We start from the raw sequence: 18,158 nt of genomic DNA, 5'->3' as shown, positions 1-18,158 counted from the left end.
AAGAAAAATGCTTATTTTATTTCTCGGTAAATTGAAGGAAAACTTTTTAAAGGTTGGAAAGTGTAAAAAAAAACTTAAATAATAGATTTTCTGAACTAAGTTTATGACATTTAGTTATTTAATAGGGATAGATTTATATGTTTTTCGCGAAAAAATGTTTGGCAATCACCTGTACTTAGACATCCATAAGGCAGGAGATGTAAGTCTAATCCTTCTTCATTCCATAGTTGACCCATAAGCGACAACATTTGCAGAGTCAACATATCTTGTCGTAAATCATCACCCTGTTTGAAGATTATTCTGAAAAACAATATGTTTATATTTTAAGTGAAGAACAAAAGTTTGATACTAAGATCAAATATGGCTGTGGAAAAAAAAATTTTATGCCCGAAATGAAAAACTTCTTGTCAGAAATGTAAAAAAAAATTAAGATACCCTCATAAAAAAAAAATGATGTTCTTATTTAAGAAATAAATAAAATTATATGTGTGGAAACAAAATTTTGTCGGAGTACAAAAGGTATTACCCAATTGTGTGACAAATGTAAAAAATTAAAAAAAACTGAAACCTTGGAAAAAAATTTGCACTCTTGTTAACCATACTACACGTCCTTGTATAACAACATAAAACCCACTATGGTAATACCACTTACCTTATAACACTAGTAGATTCATTAATAACGTTTTCATCAGCGTTTTCAAATTCCAGCCACAAGGGTTTCTTTTTAGAATCCATGATTTTGGATTTTTCTGCCATTAGACGCCCGAGAGTAATCCTTGGATCAAATGGAGCCTTAAAAGTCTCTGGAAGGCTTATTCTCGCCAACTGCTCTCGTAATATTTCAGTTTTGAGGCCACTGTTGGAGTTTTTGCTCAATTTCATCGAGATCTGAAAAGTGGAACCATTGTTTGGTTTGGAATTTACTTACATTTGTGAGATGGCCACCCTGATAATGTTGCCCGCATTTGAGAAGGTGACAGGCTTCAATATCTGGTGAGGTCCATGCAATAGCACACTGGGTGTTGGGATAATGTGCCAATTCTGGCCTAAACCATAGGACCCATGGCGTGCTAAATTGCTCGACTTCACCAACATAGAATAGAATACCATTGTAGAGTAAAGAAAATTGCAACCGAAAAAGCTAAAAAGTCTCCATTAGGTTCACGAAACACTTTGTTATAACTTGTGAAGCCGCCCACAACCCAGGGGTAATGGTATCAAATTAAGTCTACATTAGTATTCTTAATTAAAACAAAAATATACAAGCTTCTTACTAGTGAAGAAAAGTTTTTCAGCGTGTTAGTAACCGCGCACTGTTTAGAAAATTCTTTCAGCATGTTGCTTCCACACCCACGTAGATATGCTTCAAGCAAGATCGAATAACGTTGACTGACATGAGGGTTTTCAATCTCTGATCTGAGAAACCAGAAGAAGTAATGCCCGATTCTCTTGCTCTGCAGTGCCCTCGTGAGGAGAAAACGGGCCAAAGCACTGTCATGGTACGGCTCAAATTTTAAAACCTAAAAAATAACAAATAAAAATTTAATAAAAAGATATGACTAATTTAATTTAAAAGTTACAAATGTGGTAACTCTTAAAAGGTAATGCGATGTATGAAACAGAACACCTGTGGTTTAATAACTGTCGGTTCCCTGCACGAAAGGATTTATAAGTTACATTAATTTAAACCTATGGGGGCATGTTCTCGCAGAAAATAAAATAATATTGTTTTCTTGTTGATAAAATAACCGTTGAAAAGATATGACTACTAAGTTGTAACTTACACATAGGTAGCTTATGAGCACATGATGTATAAAACAATATAACGATAATCGTTGACCCGCCATATTCACAGAACTTAATACTGTTACTTTTGTGTTGTTAATATTAATACCTGAGTTAGCTGCAGAAGGTAAGCATGAAGTTTGGTGTTGCTCAAACACTTGAGAGTTTTCACGGCCAAACTACGTACTTTCTCATCTTCATATTGAGAGTCCAGTAGCTCCAGTGCTACCTGTATTTCAAACAGTTTTATTTCAGATAAGTATACAAGTTTACCTAAATATTGAATAAATGATTGGCTTGGAGCAATTGCCATTAAATGTTTTGAACAAGGACATATATGTCGACAATGGTAGCAGTGATGATAACTGGATGAAGGCACGAATACCCTTGTGGCTTGTGCCATGGCACTATTGTGCCTATTTAGTGATTAGTAATTTCCATTATGGAAGGGTATTATAAGCTATAAACCCTATTCTAATACACTGTATTTTGTCAAAATTTTTAAGCATGTTTGAATTGAATGTTTTTTTAACAAAATAAGATTTGAAAACACATCAATGGTTGACTCACCTCTACTGATAAAGCCGGCCACTTATTCAGCAAGGCGTGCATGTCAACCACACTATCCAAACTAGCAGCATCAACTGCTTGCAAAACTTTAGGCAACGAATTGGCTCTTCCTCTGCAGTAAGATCTGAATGTAGGGTTACAGTAAGTTTTGTATACATGAAAAGGTTAAACTGAATGGATGAATGTGACCTATTTAGCCTCACATGACTAAAAAACGACGGTCGTTATAACACGGGTGTTCTGTTTCATACACCTCGTGTTTGCTTACAAGTTACCACGTATGTAACTCGTTTATCTTCGCACGGCGTGGCAACAACAGTTGTTAAACACGAGTGTTCTGTTTCATACATTTTGTCTAATTTCTTTAGAGAACAAAAAAGTTCATAAAAAGTAGGACCTGTATTTCTTGAGAAGAGCCTTATCCTCCAGGGTGAGTTCAGTAAGAGTATCAGATTGAATGATCTCTTCCAACTTCTTCCAATCTGAGGATCCATGGATTGGGTCTGAAGCTTGATCTTCTGGGTTTGAGGTCTTCCATCCTCCATTAGGGAAGACTACAGGATGCATGTAAGAGTCAAGCTGAGGAATGGATAAAAATTGATAGTAAATATATATATAAATATATATGTTGTTGTTGCTAGGTGTATTATAAATGTGAGAGAGATCTTCTGTATCAAGCCACTGGTCACTAATGGGTTGTCCAAACTGTTAGCCATACATGAAACCAAATTTTATTAACCGCCTCCCAATAAAAAAATAACATTCGTTTTATACCAAGTGTCCTGTCCCCCACGCGAAAATAAATAAGTTATTTAACTAAATACCTCAAAATGTATTTCAGCTGTGCTACTTGTGGATTCTACCCCGTCATTTGGAGCAGTGGTTCCAGTGTGTGTTTCAACTGACACATCTTCACTGTACGACATAGGCCAGGTTTTGAAAGCATGACGCCCAGTGCACAACACTGATCTAGTTAGAAAACAGAAAAACAATTTCATTATAAAAAATAAAAAATTGTGAATAATATATTAGAACAAAGGACAGGGAATAGTTGAATATCAACTGTTATTGTAACACGCTTACAGTTAAACATATTTAACTTTATTATTAATCCGATTATTTGGTTATTCTATTCTGGTGGGGCAACTCTAAAAGTTATAACATGTAGCGAAACGACACATATATGTATTACTAGCTGTAACTTAAGCTATTGCATACTAATCAGGGTTTTTAAACATGATTAGTATTAAGGAGAACACATCAAAGTAAAATGTAGAACATTTAAACTACCCATAAATTGACGCCTATAATGCTATTATGTTAATTCAGGTTAATATACAAAAATATTTGTATAGTTAGTAGGATTCATGCTGTATCCATGCATTATACAAAATAGAAATAAAAACTAAGGTGTAAGATTAACAACCTATGATTTAAAAGTTGCATATTAGCCCATCGTAGTATAACATGTTGATCTCCGTTCGAGGACACGGACTTGATTCCCGTTTTCACTTTTACCGACTTTGTCCGGAAAATACCAATAATATTCGCGTTCAGTCTTGCTTCTTTTGGAACGTTTCGAAGCAAAATGTCGAATTCTAATGAAGTATACCATCTGTATATATGAAAGAATAGATAAAATCGACATAAACACTGTTCTAAAAACGTGGTGCTAGTGAAGAGTCTTCCCCCCACCTTATTTGCTAACCCCTAACCCCTATAACCACTAACCCCCTAACCATCAACACCTAATCTAGGGGTTAGTGGTTAGCAAATAAGCTGGGGGGGAGATTCTTCACCAGCAAAACGTTATTGTTGACACTAAAAAAACATTCACTTCCAAAGTTACATACTTGCTAACTCGTAAGCTGACACGAGGTGTTTGAAACAAAACACCCATGTTATAACGACTGTCATTGTCGTGAGGAAAAATCAAATGCATACATTCATTAAGTCTAATGTTAAGGTAAATGAGCCCGATGTTGAATCAATGCAAAAATAGAGGATATTGACGTGTAAAATAAGATACGCGATTACAATACAGCGTTCGGTAAAAGACTAATAAGCTAATGAGCCTGGCCTAAATCCTAGGACCCATGGCCTGGCACGCTGCGGGACCTCACAGACAAGAACAAAAATACACTGCGTAATATTGAGTTTTGTGTACAGTGCATATTATACACAATATTCAACGTACCTTAGATCGGCATTAGAAGCAACTGGCTTAGTTCGTACAGGATCCGCTAATCTCTGTCTTCCGCTGTAAAGCGAAAACTCAACGTAAAGCTCGTCCGGTGTCCCAACCGTTTCGTTCTCGGGGGTAAGGTAGTCCACACCTGTATTTAGCATTTACATAAATAGCTCGTTGTTTGTCTGCCAGGTGTGGCGACCACGCTTCTTTTTTTTTTCCAATTAAATGTAAATATAGTAGGGTGGGGGAAGACGGGACACCTTTAGCATATACATCCAAATATTTTGAACGTGTTTTAAACAATTAACGGCGGTCTATTGAAATCATGAGGATACGGTTTACAATTCTTTAAATGTTCTTTGTTTACTATCAAATGAGACGAGAAAATATAACGAAAAGGTGTCTCATCTTTCCCCACCCTACTATAAGTTTTTAACCGTATAACGACTAACTACCAACCCCCAACATTTTCCACCAGCCCAATCTTTATTCTTCACTCGTCCTGGAAACTTACCTAAAACTTTTATTCTAAACTTTCGCGTCATGTCCCAGAGCGAAAACGCCACGATTTCTGTGTGGTTCTTCTTGCAGCCGACTAGCGTGAGTTGTTGATGGTTCTCGGTTACACCAGTGGAATCATCCACAAAGAACCACGGATCGTGGACGCTTAAGACTTCGTCTTCCGCGTCATTGGGGGGAACACATAGAGCAAGTTGGGGCTCACGTCTCTGGTGATATAGATGGGATTAAATGATATAAAAAGCTTATGGGTTCAAAGCGGGACACCCGCGTTATGACGTCCAGCATCCCACCACGCGAGGATAAAAAAGTTACATATATACGTGGAAACTCGTAAGCGGACACGAGGTGTATGAAACAGAACAAACGTGTTATGACTGTCGTTGCATCGTCAAACGAGGGTATAGCCTATAATAAGTAACATTCATTCATTCATACATAACAAAAAAAGTGTTCACTTACCCGAGCTACACAGTTCCGAATGTAAACAAAATCCATTATCTCGTGAGGTCCCCATATGTAATCACACATCCCGCAAACTTTCAACACGTAATCTGGAGCTTTGGCTTCTTCGGGAATTCCGAACGCTATTTTCCTTGCCGATGTAAGACTGAAATAAACGCAATTATGTTTCGGTTTGGTTATAAAAAATTATGTAAACTATGGGGAGACAGAGTATACCAGCAGAGATAAAAGCAATCACACTACTTGTAAGCGGAGAAAGGTGTATAAAATAGGACAACCGTACTGTAACGACTGTACTTAACGCCCTCTATATTATGTATGGGTAAAGTCCTGCAGCGTGGCACGCTATATGTCTTTTTAGGACGGGCCCGTTGCCCCAACACCCGTAACGCATAAACATACAAGAGCCTTTCATTCAAATATATGATAAAAATGAGTGTACATTTTACAGCGCAATTGAGAAATCCAACATAGTAACGAAAATGACCAGTTAATATATGCTTGTAAAGTTAAATCTGCATTAACTTGGCTCTTACCTTTCAAAGAAATCCTCCATAATTTTCGAGGGTGGATCGTAAACTCCTACTGACATAGTTGTACTGCTCTTGCTTGGCCCATATATGCAAACGGTTATCCTGATATGTGTGCACAGTTTATTGGTAATGATAAATTAATAAATAAATGTAACTTTTTTTATCGTCGTCAGACGAGCCATAACAGTCGTTATAACACTGGTGTTTCGCTTTATACACCTCGTGCCCGCTTATATAAGTTACCACGCATGTAACTTATTTATCCTCACATGGTGGCGCTACGGGACAGCTTTTCATTCTATTTTCTCGTACAATTTGGTTGTAAACAAAGAACATTAAAAGAGTTATAAAACTGTATCTTCACGACTCACATGGACCGTCGTTAATTGTTTAAAACACGATATGTGGTAAAGTTGTCCCATCTTCCCCCACCCCACTATATATTCAACTTACGTTTCGTCTTCTTGAAAATTCGCCTTCACATGCGTTGGTGGCGTTGTATGGTCGAGTATTGGTTCCATTGAGTAAGTACTTGGGAACCTCGACCTCAAAGCTCGACGCCGAACATTTGTAAGTTTCCTTCTTGTAACGTAAACCTCATCATCAGTAACCGCAGCGTTATGTTTGACCATGGATCCGTATTTACCCCAAATCACCCCCATAAGCGAACCGAGGGTTAAGTTGAAAAGTCTTTCTTCGTTGCTTTCCGCCCTGTTGTTTAAATATTGATAAATTATTTTAAAAATAAAAAAATTTCCCAAAGAATATTTACCAACAAAGTTACATACGTGGTCACTCGTAAGCGGGCACAAGGTGTATGAAACAAAACGCCCCTCCTATAACGACTGTCGTTTTCGGGCAACTCGAAGATAAATAAGTCGTTTTTCTTCATACAAAATGCGTCAAAATGTAAGCGTTCGTCAAACTGTAGCTGTTTTTTCGATATATTCTGTCTTTTCGTTTAAACTATTTTTTAAATCTTTGCTTCCTTAACCGAGGACACAAATAAAGTTACTAACTCTTACGTTAGGTGTCGAACATCCAACGTTCCCTTGAGTCCAGTTTTCGTCCACATGTTAATAACTCTCAACGTCTGAAATGTTTGGTGCATGTCGCAGATTTCGTAAGTTTTTCCGTCAATGGTGTAGGTAAGTAGCAGCTCATGCTCCCAAACTTTCTCGTATGCAAGATATTGGTCTCGTATTCGTTCCTGTGTAAAAATAACACAATATAAATGGTATTTATATTGTTTGAAAACGATAGGGGAAAATCGTGTTATTTAAATACTGAAAAAAACGTAATCAACAGCAAAACTACAGTTGTTAAAAAAACGTATAGATGAAAAGTGTAGGAAGAGAGTCAGTTAAAAAGGGGGCTGTTGCAATAAAAAATAAACCTTTAATAAACTACTATATACTATTTCAAACACACATTTACAGTTGGACATTTAAAAATTGTGTTTTCAGTTTAAATCTATACTTTCCTTACAACTAAAAAGCTAAGGTGACCAAAACAATTTTACGACTAATCAGTTAAAAACTATTCTAACTTTTACTGAACAGGAATGGGAATTTCACTTACTAGTAAATCGCTCTTGATTTGACCGACAGTTTGGTTGCCCACACAGTTTAAAGTGACAGTTTTCTCATTCGGAAGTACAAAGTCAACTGTCATCGTACGAATTATAGAAAAGAATCCGACCGGAACTTTAGGAATTGAGTTTTGGCGGACGATGCGAGATTTCTTTCTCCGAAACTCAGACTTCGGATCCGAATCATTCCGAAGCCGCTGGATTTCAGGAGGAAGTGGAGAGAAGGGTTCTCCGTCTGACGAACCAGTGTCAAACGCATCAGGGGGCACGGATAGACTTAGTTTCGGAGACTGCGACATGACGTACAAGGATACTAGTCTAAACAATATCTTTCTACAAAGTAAAAGCAATATTTTAAACTAAAAACGATAGCTTAGTGCTGACGAAGCAAACTTCAAGCCAACATAACCGTTTTCGAATCCATATAACTCCGAACCGTAAACGTGTTTACGAAACTTAATTTCTGTCAATTTTCGGCAAGAATTGCGGCTTTAGGAAAAGAATGTTGGTCAGCTAAAGCCGCAATCGGCAAGCTCAAAGCCAATGGTTTAAAAGCGAGCTTAAGGGCCTTTCAATCCCACTCAATTATCAAGTTTACGCCTCCGTTTTGGGGTAAAAAAGGATGAACCAAAATCTAAAGAATTCATTATAAACACTACGCTGATTTACGTTACCTATACATATAGTACCACGAGCGAGTAATGGTATTGTTAGGATAATATATTTAGTATTACCGGTAGACTACAGTGAATGCTCTCAATACAATAACACAAAACGTATCTTTACACAAACAAATATACATATCTACTCATATATAGTAGGTTGGGGTAAGACGAGACACCTTTTTATTCCATTTTTCTTCTTCCATTTGGTAGTAAACAAAGAACAAAACCATATCCTTACGACCCCCATAGACCATTGTTAATTGTTTAAAACACGACTAAAATATTTGGATATTATGTGCTAAAGGTGTCCCATCTTACCCCACAGTACTGTACTATACATAATGTCTGCCACACCTGGTTCTAATACATAAGACTTCAAAACCATTAAACCCTATAGTAAGCGCTTCACAACAACTTTACACTAGACGTGTTTACGCTGGCGTGATGGAGCTTCCATCTCTCACTACCGGAAATGACGTGTTATGACATCCTAATTTCAATCAATAGCACGTTTTGATAAACCGAATGTTTTAAAATTCGTAAAGGCGATTTAAATTACGAATTTGTAGGAGACTTTTTCGTACCAAGTTTTGTTTTGTTCGTTTAAACAATTAACATAGTCCAAACATAAGGAACATTCATATAAAATATAAAAATACGCTTTAAACATAATTCATTTTTTGAACATGATTTCTGCTGTTTTGGTTTAAAAAATGACCCATCACAGTTAACAATGAAGATCTGGTGTTACGAAAACGTAACAGAAAAAAATCAAGTCCAACCAATTGTATAATAAAAGATATAGTAGGGTGGGGGAAGATGGGACACCTTAAGCACAGAATATCTGAATATCGTGATCGTGTTTTAAATAATCAATTACGATCTATAGAAGTTGTTAAGATACGGATTTATAATTCTTTGAATGTTCTTTGTTTCCTACCAAATTCTACGAGAAGTTAGAATAAAAAGGTGTCCCATCTTTCCCCACTTATCAAATAGAATCTTCAAATACACCTGTAGAGTTACATTTAGCATTTACCGCATGATATATCGTTGTACTATTACAAAGAAAGTTGACCCTTATAAGCCCTAAGGAGGGACCAGGGTAAACTAGCTTGTTTTAAGCTTGCAAGGGCTCATCTTGTTCAATTGTAAATGTATAAACATGTTCGTATTCGATGCCAACAGCAACTTGTACTAACTTGTAAATCGAATTAAACCTTCCTAAGTTCAAAAGCAAAGTAACAGCAGCGAAATTAGTGTAATATATCATACGTTCGGTTTGCTTTAAAATGAATGCATTCTAAAATCGTGAACTTGGCAAAGTAACTGAGCGAGTTGAACCCGTGGCCCCAAGGTTGTGTTTAGGGGTGACTACAAGGCTGGGTGATGGAAAGCCTTGGTGGAGCCAGACTGATCCTTTTGGGTGAGAAGGGGTCAGTTTGACTAAGCGAAAAGCTTTTTTTTGTTTACATTATATATTTTTGTATCGATTTTACGGAACTTTAATTATATACCGATTTTTTAAACGTTATTACAATTTGCGATAAGCTGTTTTATTGTTAATTCCTTTGTGTGAAAAGGGGGTCAGTTTTACCACGAGACGAAGAAAAAAATAGTGTTTTTTATGTTAAACTTTTTTGTATTAGTTTTACGAAATTTTGATTATTTTCAGTTTTGAAAATGGCATTACGATTCGCGAAACCGTTTTATTGTTAATGCGTTTGTAAAAAGGGTCATTTGGATTTGGAGACGAAGAAAAAGTATGTTTTTCCTGAAACTTTTGCTTTTGCATCGATTTTACGAAACTTGTAATTTTATGGATGATGAATGTAAAGGGGTCGTTTTGATCATAGGTGAAAATGGTGTTTTTATGTGAACTTTTACCTTATAACGATTTTACAAAACTTTTTAAAGGAAATCAGAGTTTTTTTTTTAATTAAGAACTTTAAGAACGTTATCAGAATTTCCGAGAAGTTTTTTATTTTTTATTGTTAATTAAGTTTTTTTTATTTTTTATTGTTAATTTGATTCTTAATATGACAGCAGGGTACATTTGCTGGGAAGTTGAAATTGGAATCGTAACGGACTGTGATGAAGAGTCAATATAGTGTATTAGGAGAAACAATAAAATATTAACCTCTTTAAGCGTCGCTCACTGCAGAGAAATTTCAAACAGTTTCGTAAATTTAACAACGAAATAAAGTTTCAATATATTGCGTTGGAGAAAATGAAATACCTTGTAAAAACTTCCCAGTCTTAGCATTTGTTTAGCGGAAACCGACTTTTTGCAGTGAATTCGCCATGTATCATATATTATAGTAGGTTGGGGTAAGATGGGACATATTTTTAATCTATTTTCTCGTCCGATTTGGTAGAGTAAACAAAGAATATTCAAAGAATTATAAACCGTATTCTTACAACTCCTACAAATCTTTGTTAATTGTTTCAACTAGAATTCCGATATTTAGATATTACATGCTAAAGCTGTCCCGTCTTACCCCACCCAATTATATACATGGTACAATGTCGCTTATACCACCAATGTTATATAAACCAGACTTCACTATTAATATTTGTATTGTAAAAAATCGCAATAACCATACGGTGGTCGAACTATAACGTCTTTGACTCCTATATGCTTAAATGTTGGTTCGGATTTACGAGGTGGCGGTAAAGTCGTAACCCTTTTACAATGATTGAGTTGCTAAAGCTGTCAAATGGCGATAGATATTACACTCGATTGATGTCTGTCAAACGTGATCGCGTCTACGTTTTTGAGTCTTCTTACATAATGAATCATGCAATTTCCAGACCTTTGGTGGCTGGGGTGGTTTTACATTGTAGTCAAAAAGAACATAAATCTCACAGTGGATTCCAATCAAGAGAAAAATAGCAGAGTAGGGGAAGATGGGACACACTCTCATTTATTTTCTGGTCCCATTTGGTAGTAAACAAAAAACATTCAAAGAAATATAAAACCGTATCTTCACGACTCCCATAGACCGTTGTTAATAGTTTAAAACACGATCAGGATATTTGGATAGTATGAGCTAAGGTGTCCCATCATCCCCCATTCTTTAGTATATTTTAAAATTTCTTTTCACGTTTATAGTTGCGTCTAGAATGCTAAATCTGAAGCATGGAAGCTTGTACTGTACAACAATACATGTACTGTATACTGATCGGTTATCTCGTGTTTGGAGAAATTTCAAAACAAATGGGGTGACATCTTCTAAGTAAGTTGAATACCGAGTTGACATCACTTAACGTTTTAAAGTAGCGACGTTATATAATACTATAGAGATAAGTCTTTGAGGATCCAACCAGTTTTGTGTTTACATTTAGGCTTAGACGATCGATTTAACGGAATTACCAGCAGGTTTGGGGTTAAAATGAAATTTAAAATTGCCCCATGCCTCCCACGCGGCACCACTCGCTATCACGTGCACTGTCACGCATGAACGATTGTACGATCCCGCCACCCACGGTGCAAGGCTTTCTATTTACGCTCGGAATCGGAATGTGGAAACTGACTTTTAGTGAAGCAGCTTTGAAATAATTCGTTAGCAAGTGAACACGGACCCGCCTTCTACCCAACGATAATTAAATTGATTTTTTTTTCTGGCGTCAGAACTTGGCCGCATCTTTCGTGAGAACGAGTGCATGTTGACATCTTACGAACAAAGTTTTTAGATCCGGCGCACGCAAGCATTTTAACTCGAAAGTATTTTCAAAATATTTTTTAACTTTAATCCATTTAGAGTTAAGTGTAAAAGTGTAAAAAAATCCACAACCAAGTGTAAAAAAATCCACAAAAATTTTATATAAAATTTTCTGTTTTATCACAACCGGATAGTGATTGTTCTTTATTTAAATCCGGACTTGGAGTTTAAAATAGAGTCTATATGGCTGCTGGATGGTTAAAATCACATCTTCTGATGTGGGAAGGTGGGGACTGTTGGACTGACATACTCTTCGTTTTGTTTGAAACAGGAACGTAAACAAGTAAAGAAATCTGTTTGAACGCGCCCGCAAACCCGTGTTCTGTTTGTAAACCGCGGAAAAGCTGGCCAAGTTTGGGAAAGCGTTTGTGGATATTGCGACAACGCTGGCATTGTTGGCGAGATGTCCGAATAAGTTGTTTTCGACAACTCTTTCACCGACAATTGTCGCTGAAGTGCAATTAACGGGGCGTAATATTTTGCTCTGGGTTGGGCAGTGTTGTCGCATATTTTACAGACACAGTTAAGAAGCGGTGTGTTGCATAGCGTTAGAAAAGGAGGCAAAGTACGCAGTTCGTGAATACGGGAAATCATGTTCACTGTAATCTTTGAATACGCCCGCTGGGCGCAAAGTGGGTCAAATGTTTCGTGAAATTGAAATTGTTGTTTACGCAAGGTTTTGGCCGAAATTCGAAACCAGCTGAGAACGAGTGTCAAATTTTCCTAATCCTTTAATAGCGTTTGCGCCTTAAGTGTTGGCTTGCATTTTACGCAGCTGTTTTACCTGCACGTTGTATTACTGGTGCAGTTTTGAATTTGAGGTCATACTGACTAATAAGGTTGAACGTGGGAGCCTAGGTGTTGAAATTGCCCCGCTTTAATAGGGTCGATAGCCATTAGATCTATAGACACGGGCGCTTGGGTCAGATAAACCTTTTCGTTGTACATTATGAAAAATTATGCAAACTACAAAACACCCAGACGGGGCTAATCGAACTTACGTTAAAGGAGAATTTCTGACGAGATCGTTAGTCATATTTCGCCGCCTAGTTCAGAGCTATCGTAGCAAGATTGGGTGACGTGCGATATAATTCCATTCACATCAAAAGCCCGGGTTAGCTGTGGAGTCGCCAGCTCCAAATTCTTCTCACGATTGTCCAGCAATGTTTGATTGACATTCTGAAATACCAAGCTAGTTTTATCAGGATATTTCTTGATAATAAAATCGCCCCTGCTCTAAGATTTTTATATAGTATATAGGGAGGGAAAGATGGGACAGCTTCTCCTTTTATTTTCCCTTCCCATTTGGTAGTTACCAAAGCGAATTCAAAGAAGTATTAAACTGTATTTTTATGACTCCCATAGAACGTTGTTAATTGTTTAAAATACCATCGGGATATTTAGATATTATGTGTTAAATTTGTCCCATCTCCCCCCACAGCACTATATTTCGAAATGTAGGAAAACAGTTCCCTGCGTCGGCAAAGTGACAAATCTCTACGAGTCTTTCACATTATTCGGCCAGTTCAAAACCGTGACCGCTTTCTCAAGACGAATTATAGTGTCATTTTTCAGCGTCGCTCGTCTTGTAAGCCAGGATTAATGCGAATGCTAACATTTGTAATAGCAGAAGCGCAAACATGGGAAACGACATCGTGTAGGAACACCTGTTCGGATAACCAATAATGCATTCCTTGAACTTAAGGTGGTTTTGAACGTAGGCGGCTGAACTCACTGTCGCGTTTTATGTACACGTATAGAATATGATGTAATTACTGGTATCGATTCCAAACGATTTTCAAATCAAAGCGCTTCAAAGACTAATGTGTTAACGCATATGCGTCATCCGTGTAACTACGACATAGTAACGTTACACACATAGTAATAAGTGTGGGGAAAGATTGTTAAATATTCAATACGGCGGCTTTCGATAACAGTTAGGTTGTGTGCTAGTGGCGCGTGGTTATGTCCGCTGCTATACGCAACCTTAGACACAGCGATGCAGATTCTATTTCTCTTAAAAAGGCGGGGATACTAAAGGACGGCTAAACCACTAGCGCCAGATTTTAAGCTGGGGATTCCAGTATCAGCGAATTGAAGTGGCGAGCTAAGTTCCGATACAAATTAAACTGAGTTAGGATGCGCCGTAAGTGGGGACGAGTGGCCTGGACAATACGGAATTAAGTGGAGTCGTTTGGCCTGGGGTACCCAAGCCTATATACGTTGTAAACATCGGTTAGACGTATGGATTTCGTATGATAGTAGTGGGTTATGGAATGTTCGTTTTTGAAACCACTTCTTGCTAGATTGAGGATTGAGGTTGCTTGGCTAGGAAGCTTTTATACGGAGTTGGTATATCAAACTTTGGTTTAATATATAAAAATGTTTGGATTTGGATATTTATAAAGTGCTTTACGCTTGGTTGGTATTTTTTATATTTCAAGATCAAATTGGTTCAATAATTATTTACGTTGGTTTTGTAAATTAAATTAGAAACAGGGTAACCTGTATTCTTCAAGCACCCAAAGCGTAAGCTATAGCGCGTACAATAATTTACATTCCTGCCTGTAGAGACTAATAAACCGCTTGTCGCCGGTGAAACATTGTGTGGAACTGTGCTTGACCAAATGACAATGGTGTTTCAATAATCTCCCTGTTTTCGTGGTGGGGCAAAGGGGCTGGAAAGGACGCGCGGCGAGGTTTAAGGGTCTGTCCTTAAACATGACTTATTTGAAAAGCAAAACCGGATACTGTAAACTATAGCTGCCAAAACACATCAAAGGGGCCATGGTGCCGCTGCTTCTTGGACTAGCTTGTTCGAAAATTATGCGGTCGCCGTCTATGCCGCGTTCTACATAGTCATGCGCAAACATGTTGGTGATTTTGAACTAGTTAGCACCGGTAAATGCTGTATATGGATATTACAGAATTCCGCCGACTGAGGGAAGTCGCTATAAGATGTATATAGCCAGTGTAATGCTGATATAAATTGTTTTATATTAGAAAATGTATAGCACTGTGGGGGCAGATAGGACACCTTTAGCACAGTATATAAAAATATCCTGATCGTGTTTTAAACAATTAACATCGGTCAATGGAATACGTGAGGATACTGTTTTATAACTTTTTAGTTTTTTGTTTACTACCAAATGAGACGAGAAAATAGAACATGGCCCATCTTCCCCCACCCTACTATACATATTGAGTTTTGAACAAAGAGGAATATTAAAGTTGTTGATGTTGAAACAACAGAAGTGTTGGATGTAATTAGAGAAATAGAAAATGCCAGAATAAATGTCCACGTTTAAGGTACAGATAGCAATAATTAAAAGGTATCAGATTTCTTAGGTATTGGAAATTGATAAGAAATAAAAAAGGTTTTGAATTATATTATACCGGAAGTGAACTGTTACGTTTAAAGTCGAATTGCGACGCTAAAACGACAGGAATTTGATTTAATTCAAGATTATGTCTAAGAATTTGCGGCCCGCTAGTTCACAGCGTCTTTGAAATCTCTGTCGTGTACCAGAGCTTTGGTTGGGACGGTGTAATGGCTTGTAACTGGCCTTGGGTTGCGACAAAAACCTGCAATTACCAGCACTCTAAGCGCTCTGTAGGGGTCATTACAGTCTCGGATTTCGCGCGGTCTACCTGCCGACTATTACTGAGATTTTGTATGCACAAGTCGGCCAGGGATCGAAAGTCATGTTCTGCAGCTATAGGGTGTTACGTTTATAAAGGTGGTAAGGTTACTTATAGCGTGTGGATATTTTGTGAAGGAAACTATAAGGATAAAGCTGGGAAGATCGCAGTATTGTTTATAATCTTTGATATTTACATGACTACATACTGGAAATGCGTCAACAACTCAGATAGGTCACGCTACGAAAAGGCAAAGGCTGGGAAGGGTAGGATATAGGTAAATTTGCTTGTTGCTGAAAACGACATCCTCCTTTCTCCTGGCATTTTAATAAAGTCTACGTGATGTGAAGCGTAGAGAAACACCGGCCCAATACGGTTTCATTAAGTCCAGCGTAGCGTTTATACAAGGTACTGCATGTTAGGCGCACGCACTTCAAAACAGGGAAGGCGCAGAGTGCATGAATTTTAATCCAGTTACGAAGCGGAATAGCGAGCGCCGACACGGGTTTTCGCGGGAGTTGAACGCCTGTAAAGGGCCAACTATCGCACGCAGTTTGGACAAGGGAAGGGTAAATTAAAAGCGCGCTGCCTTGCCAAGACGTGTTATTGACTGCTCTTAACTGAGCGAGTGAAGTCGCCAGCGAAGGGAATTATTCCCGATTTCGGAAGAAGCAAACGGGAGGCAGCTTTTGTTTTGATTAGCGTCGAGCCCCGCGTTAAAAGAGATGTGCCCAGACAGTCAGGGAGTAGTTGGTCGTATATAACGGAGGCCGAATCAGTTTGGTGTTCAGAAAATTAGCTGGGGTTTTGTGGTATGGACTCTAAGGAATATTGCCGCACCGAATTGGCTTCTAAGATTAGAATGTAGAATTTGCTGGATTATAAACGAATAGGTTAAGTTGCGAAATAAATTTGTGTATTTACCGCAAAATTAGAGTATTATTTTTAGAAAACATTTTAACTTTATTACGTATTTTGTATTATAGAGAGTAGGTCGCTTTCATTTCTAATATTAGGTCAGTTTCCGCGCGGTCTCACGGTCAATATACTTCCAGAGTTTACGATCCGCGGGCGCTTATCACGCTGAGGGTAAACGGCGCAAATCTGATTGTTTTAAAGTCGGACAAGCAGTCACATAAAGCTTCGTGCCCAGCGGGGTCCTTGCGTTGGTTATTGTTACTATGTTACTAAATATTGGGCGAACGGATGCGGCGGGTTGGCTTTTAATCGGGGTGTGTACGCTGTGTAAGACAGTTATAGTCGAATTCGCGCAGTTTGAAACGAGTAAACACGATTTCAAATCGAATTAGTGTTCCAGATGTATTATTAACGCCAGTGGACAGAGACGGCGGATTTTAACTCAGTATTTCAGCCGCAGGTTTTCTGTTAGGGCGTCAAATCATAAGGTGGAATTGAAATGAAATTGTAGGGTGTAGCATGAAGTTACGAAGTGTGGTGTTCTCTAAATAGACCCTGCCTGCTGTACGTACGTAAAGGTCATGAGCAGAACGTGGAACGTTGTTATTTTTAGCCAATTATGTTGAGAAATAATAGTCACCTACGAGATAAGCGCTATGCGTGGATATTTAATTAATGTTTTAGTTCAAGGCTCAAGCATTGCGTATGCGGTGAACTGTATTGCCGACTGACTTCAGTTAGACAGTAAGTCGAGAGAATACGGAAAGAGGGATAAAAATAAGGCGGACTTACATACATTTCCGATTGCTGTCATAGGCGCGCCTAGCTTCTAAGTAACCTTACGTATTTCGCTTTGATCTATGAAGGAGCTATGCAGATTAACTTATGCGTCATCTGGAATTATTTTATGATAGTACGATTTGACGTGGCGCAAAATTGCTCTAAAGACCATACATTAACGTATCGTGTTCAGCATTTACATGTCTGGTGATTTTTTTTTATAGTGATCGCACCTATGACGTCCCGTGACATATGACTCAAACGGTATGGGTGAGAGTCCCAGCGGTGACGTTTTATCGCGTGTGGATTCATAAGGTTTCCGCCGACGTTATTATGGAAGATATATGTTGGCGTCAGTATTTTGTATGAGACGTGTTAGCTCACCCAGCAGTTTTGAAGGTTTTCGCTTTAAACAGAATGTTAAAAGCGTTTAAGATAAGTCATTGGGCTTTTTCATTTTAAAACCGAATGTAAACTGCTGATAGTTGGACAAATATTGATGTGTTATCGGGTGAATGGCTCGAGTAAGATCTTAATACACGTTTCGCGGCGTTTAAGCAGTAAAAGTGTTGAAACACGTGCATCGGCTTAGCGGGGGTCTTCAGATTGAGTATTTTGTTACAAAATCCCATGCCTGGCCGGCCAGGCTCGCTAACTATCGGGTAATAGTTGATAATTCGCCGTAATCGGCCAGCTTGGGGCTCCTCCAATTGAGCGTGGGTCAAGCGTCCGTCGTCGCTGGGTCAGTTTACGTACCGCCGCCTTTGAAGCGAG

At 38.1% G+C, this 18,158-nt stretch overlaps 1 protein-coding gene across 1 annotated transcript in view; it reads right to left on the bottom strand.

Annotated features, from left to right (window-relative positions):
* Positions 1-169: 169 nt before the first annotated feature.
* The window catches only part of LOC149732910 (phosphatidylinositol 4,5-bisphosphate 3-kinase catalytic subunit gamma isoform-like), a gene marked incomplete at its 3' end in the record, with an annotated part of 40,174 nt that continues 22,185 nt past the window's right edge, over positions 170-18,158 (bottom strand). Inside the window, 16 exon segments of the mRNA XM_089882300.1 lie at positions 170-300; positions 653-888; positions 1,275-1,520; positions 1,895-2,014; positions 2,356-2,479; positions 2,753-2,934; positions 3,180-3,324; positions 3,782-3,970; positions 4,553-4,691; positions 5,061-5,274; positions 5,528-5,675; positions 6,067-6,165; positions 6,517-6,774; positions 7,089-7,273; positions 7,645-7,987; positions 13,046-13,223. Of these exon segments, the coding sequence (XP_089738426.1) occupies positions 170-300; positions 653-888; positions 1,275-1,520; positions 1,895-2,014; positions 2,356-2,479; positions 2,753-2,934; positions 3,180-3,324; positions 3,782-3,970; positions 4,553-4,691; positions 5,061-5,274; positions 5,528-5,675; positions 6,067-6,165; positions 6,517-6,774; positions 7,089-7,273; positions 7,645-7,987; positions 13,046-13,080 (2,794 nt within the window).

This window comes from Ciona robusta, chromosome 8, assembly GCF_009617815.1.
Source record: "Ciona robusta chromosome 8, ASM961781v2".
Lineage (NCBI taxonomy): Eukaryota > Metazoa > Chordata > Ascidiacea > Phlebobranchia > Cionidae > Ciona > Ciona robusta.
The sequence above is the reverse complement of the archived record's forward strand: the minus strand, read 5'-3'. Positions and strand labels throughout refer to the sequence as shown.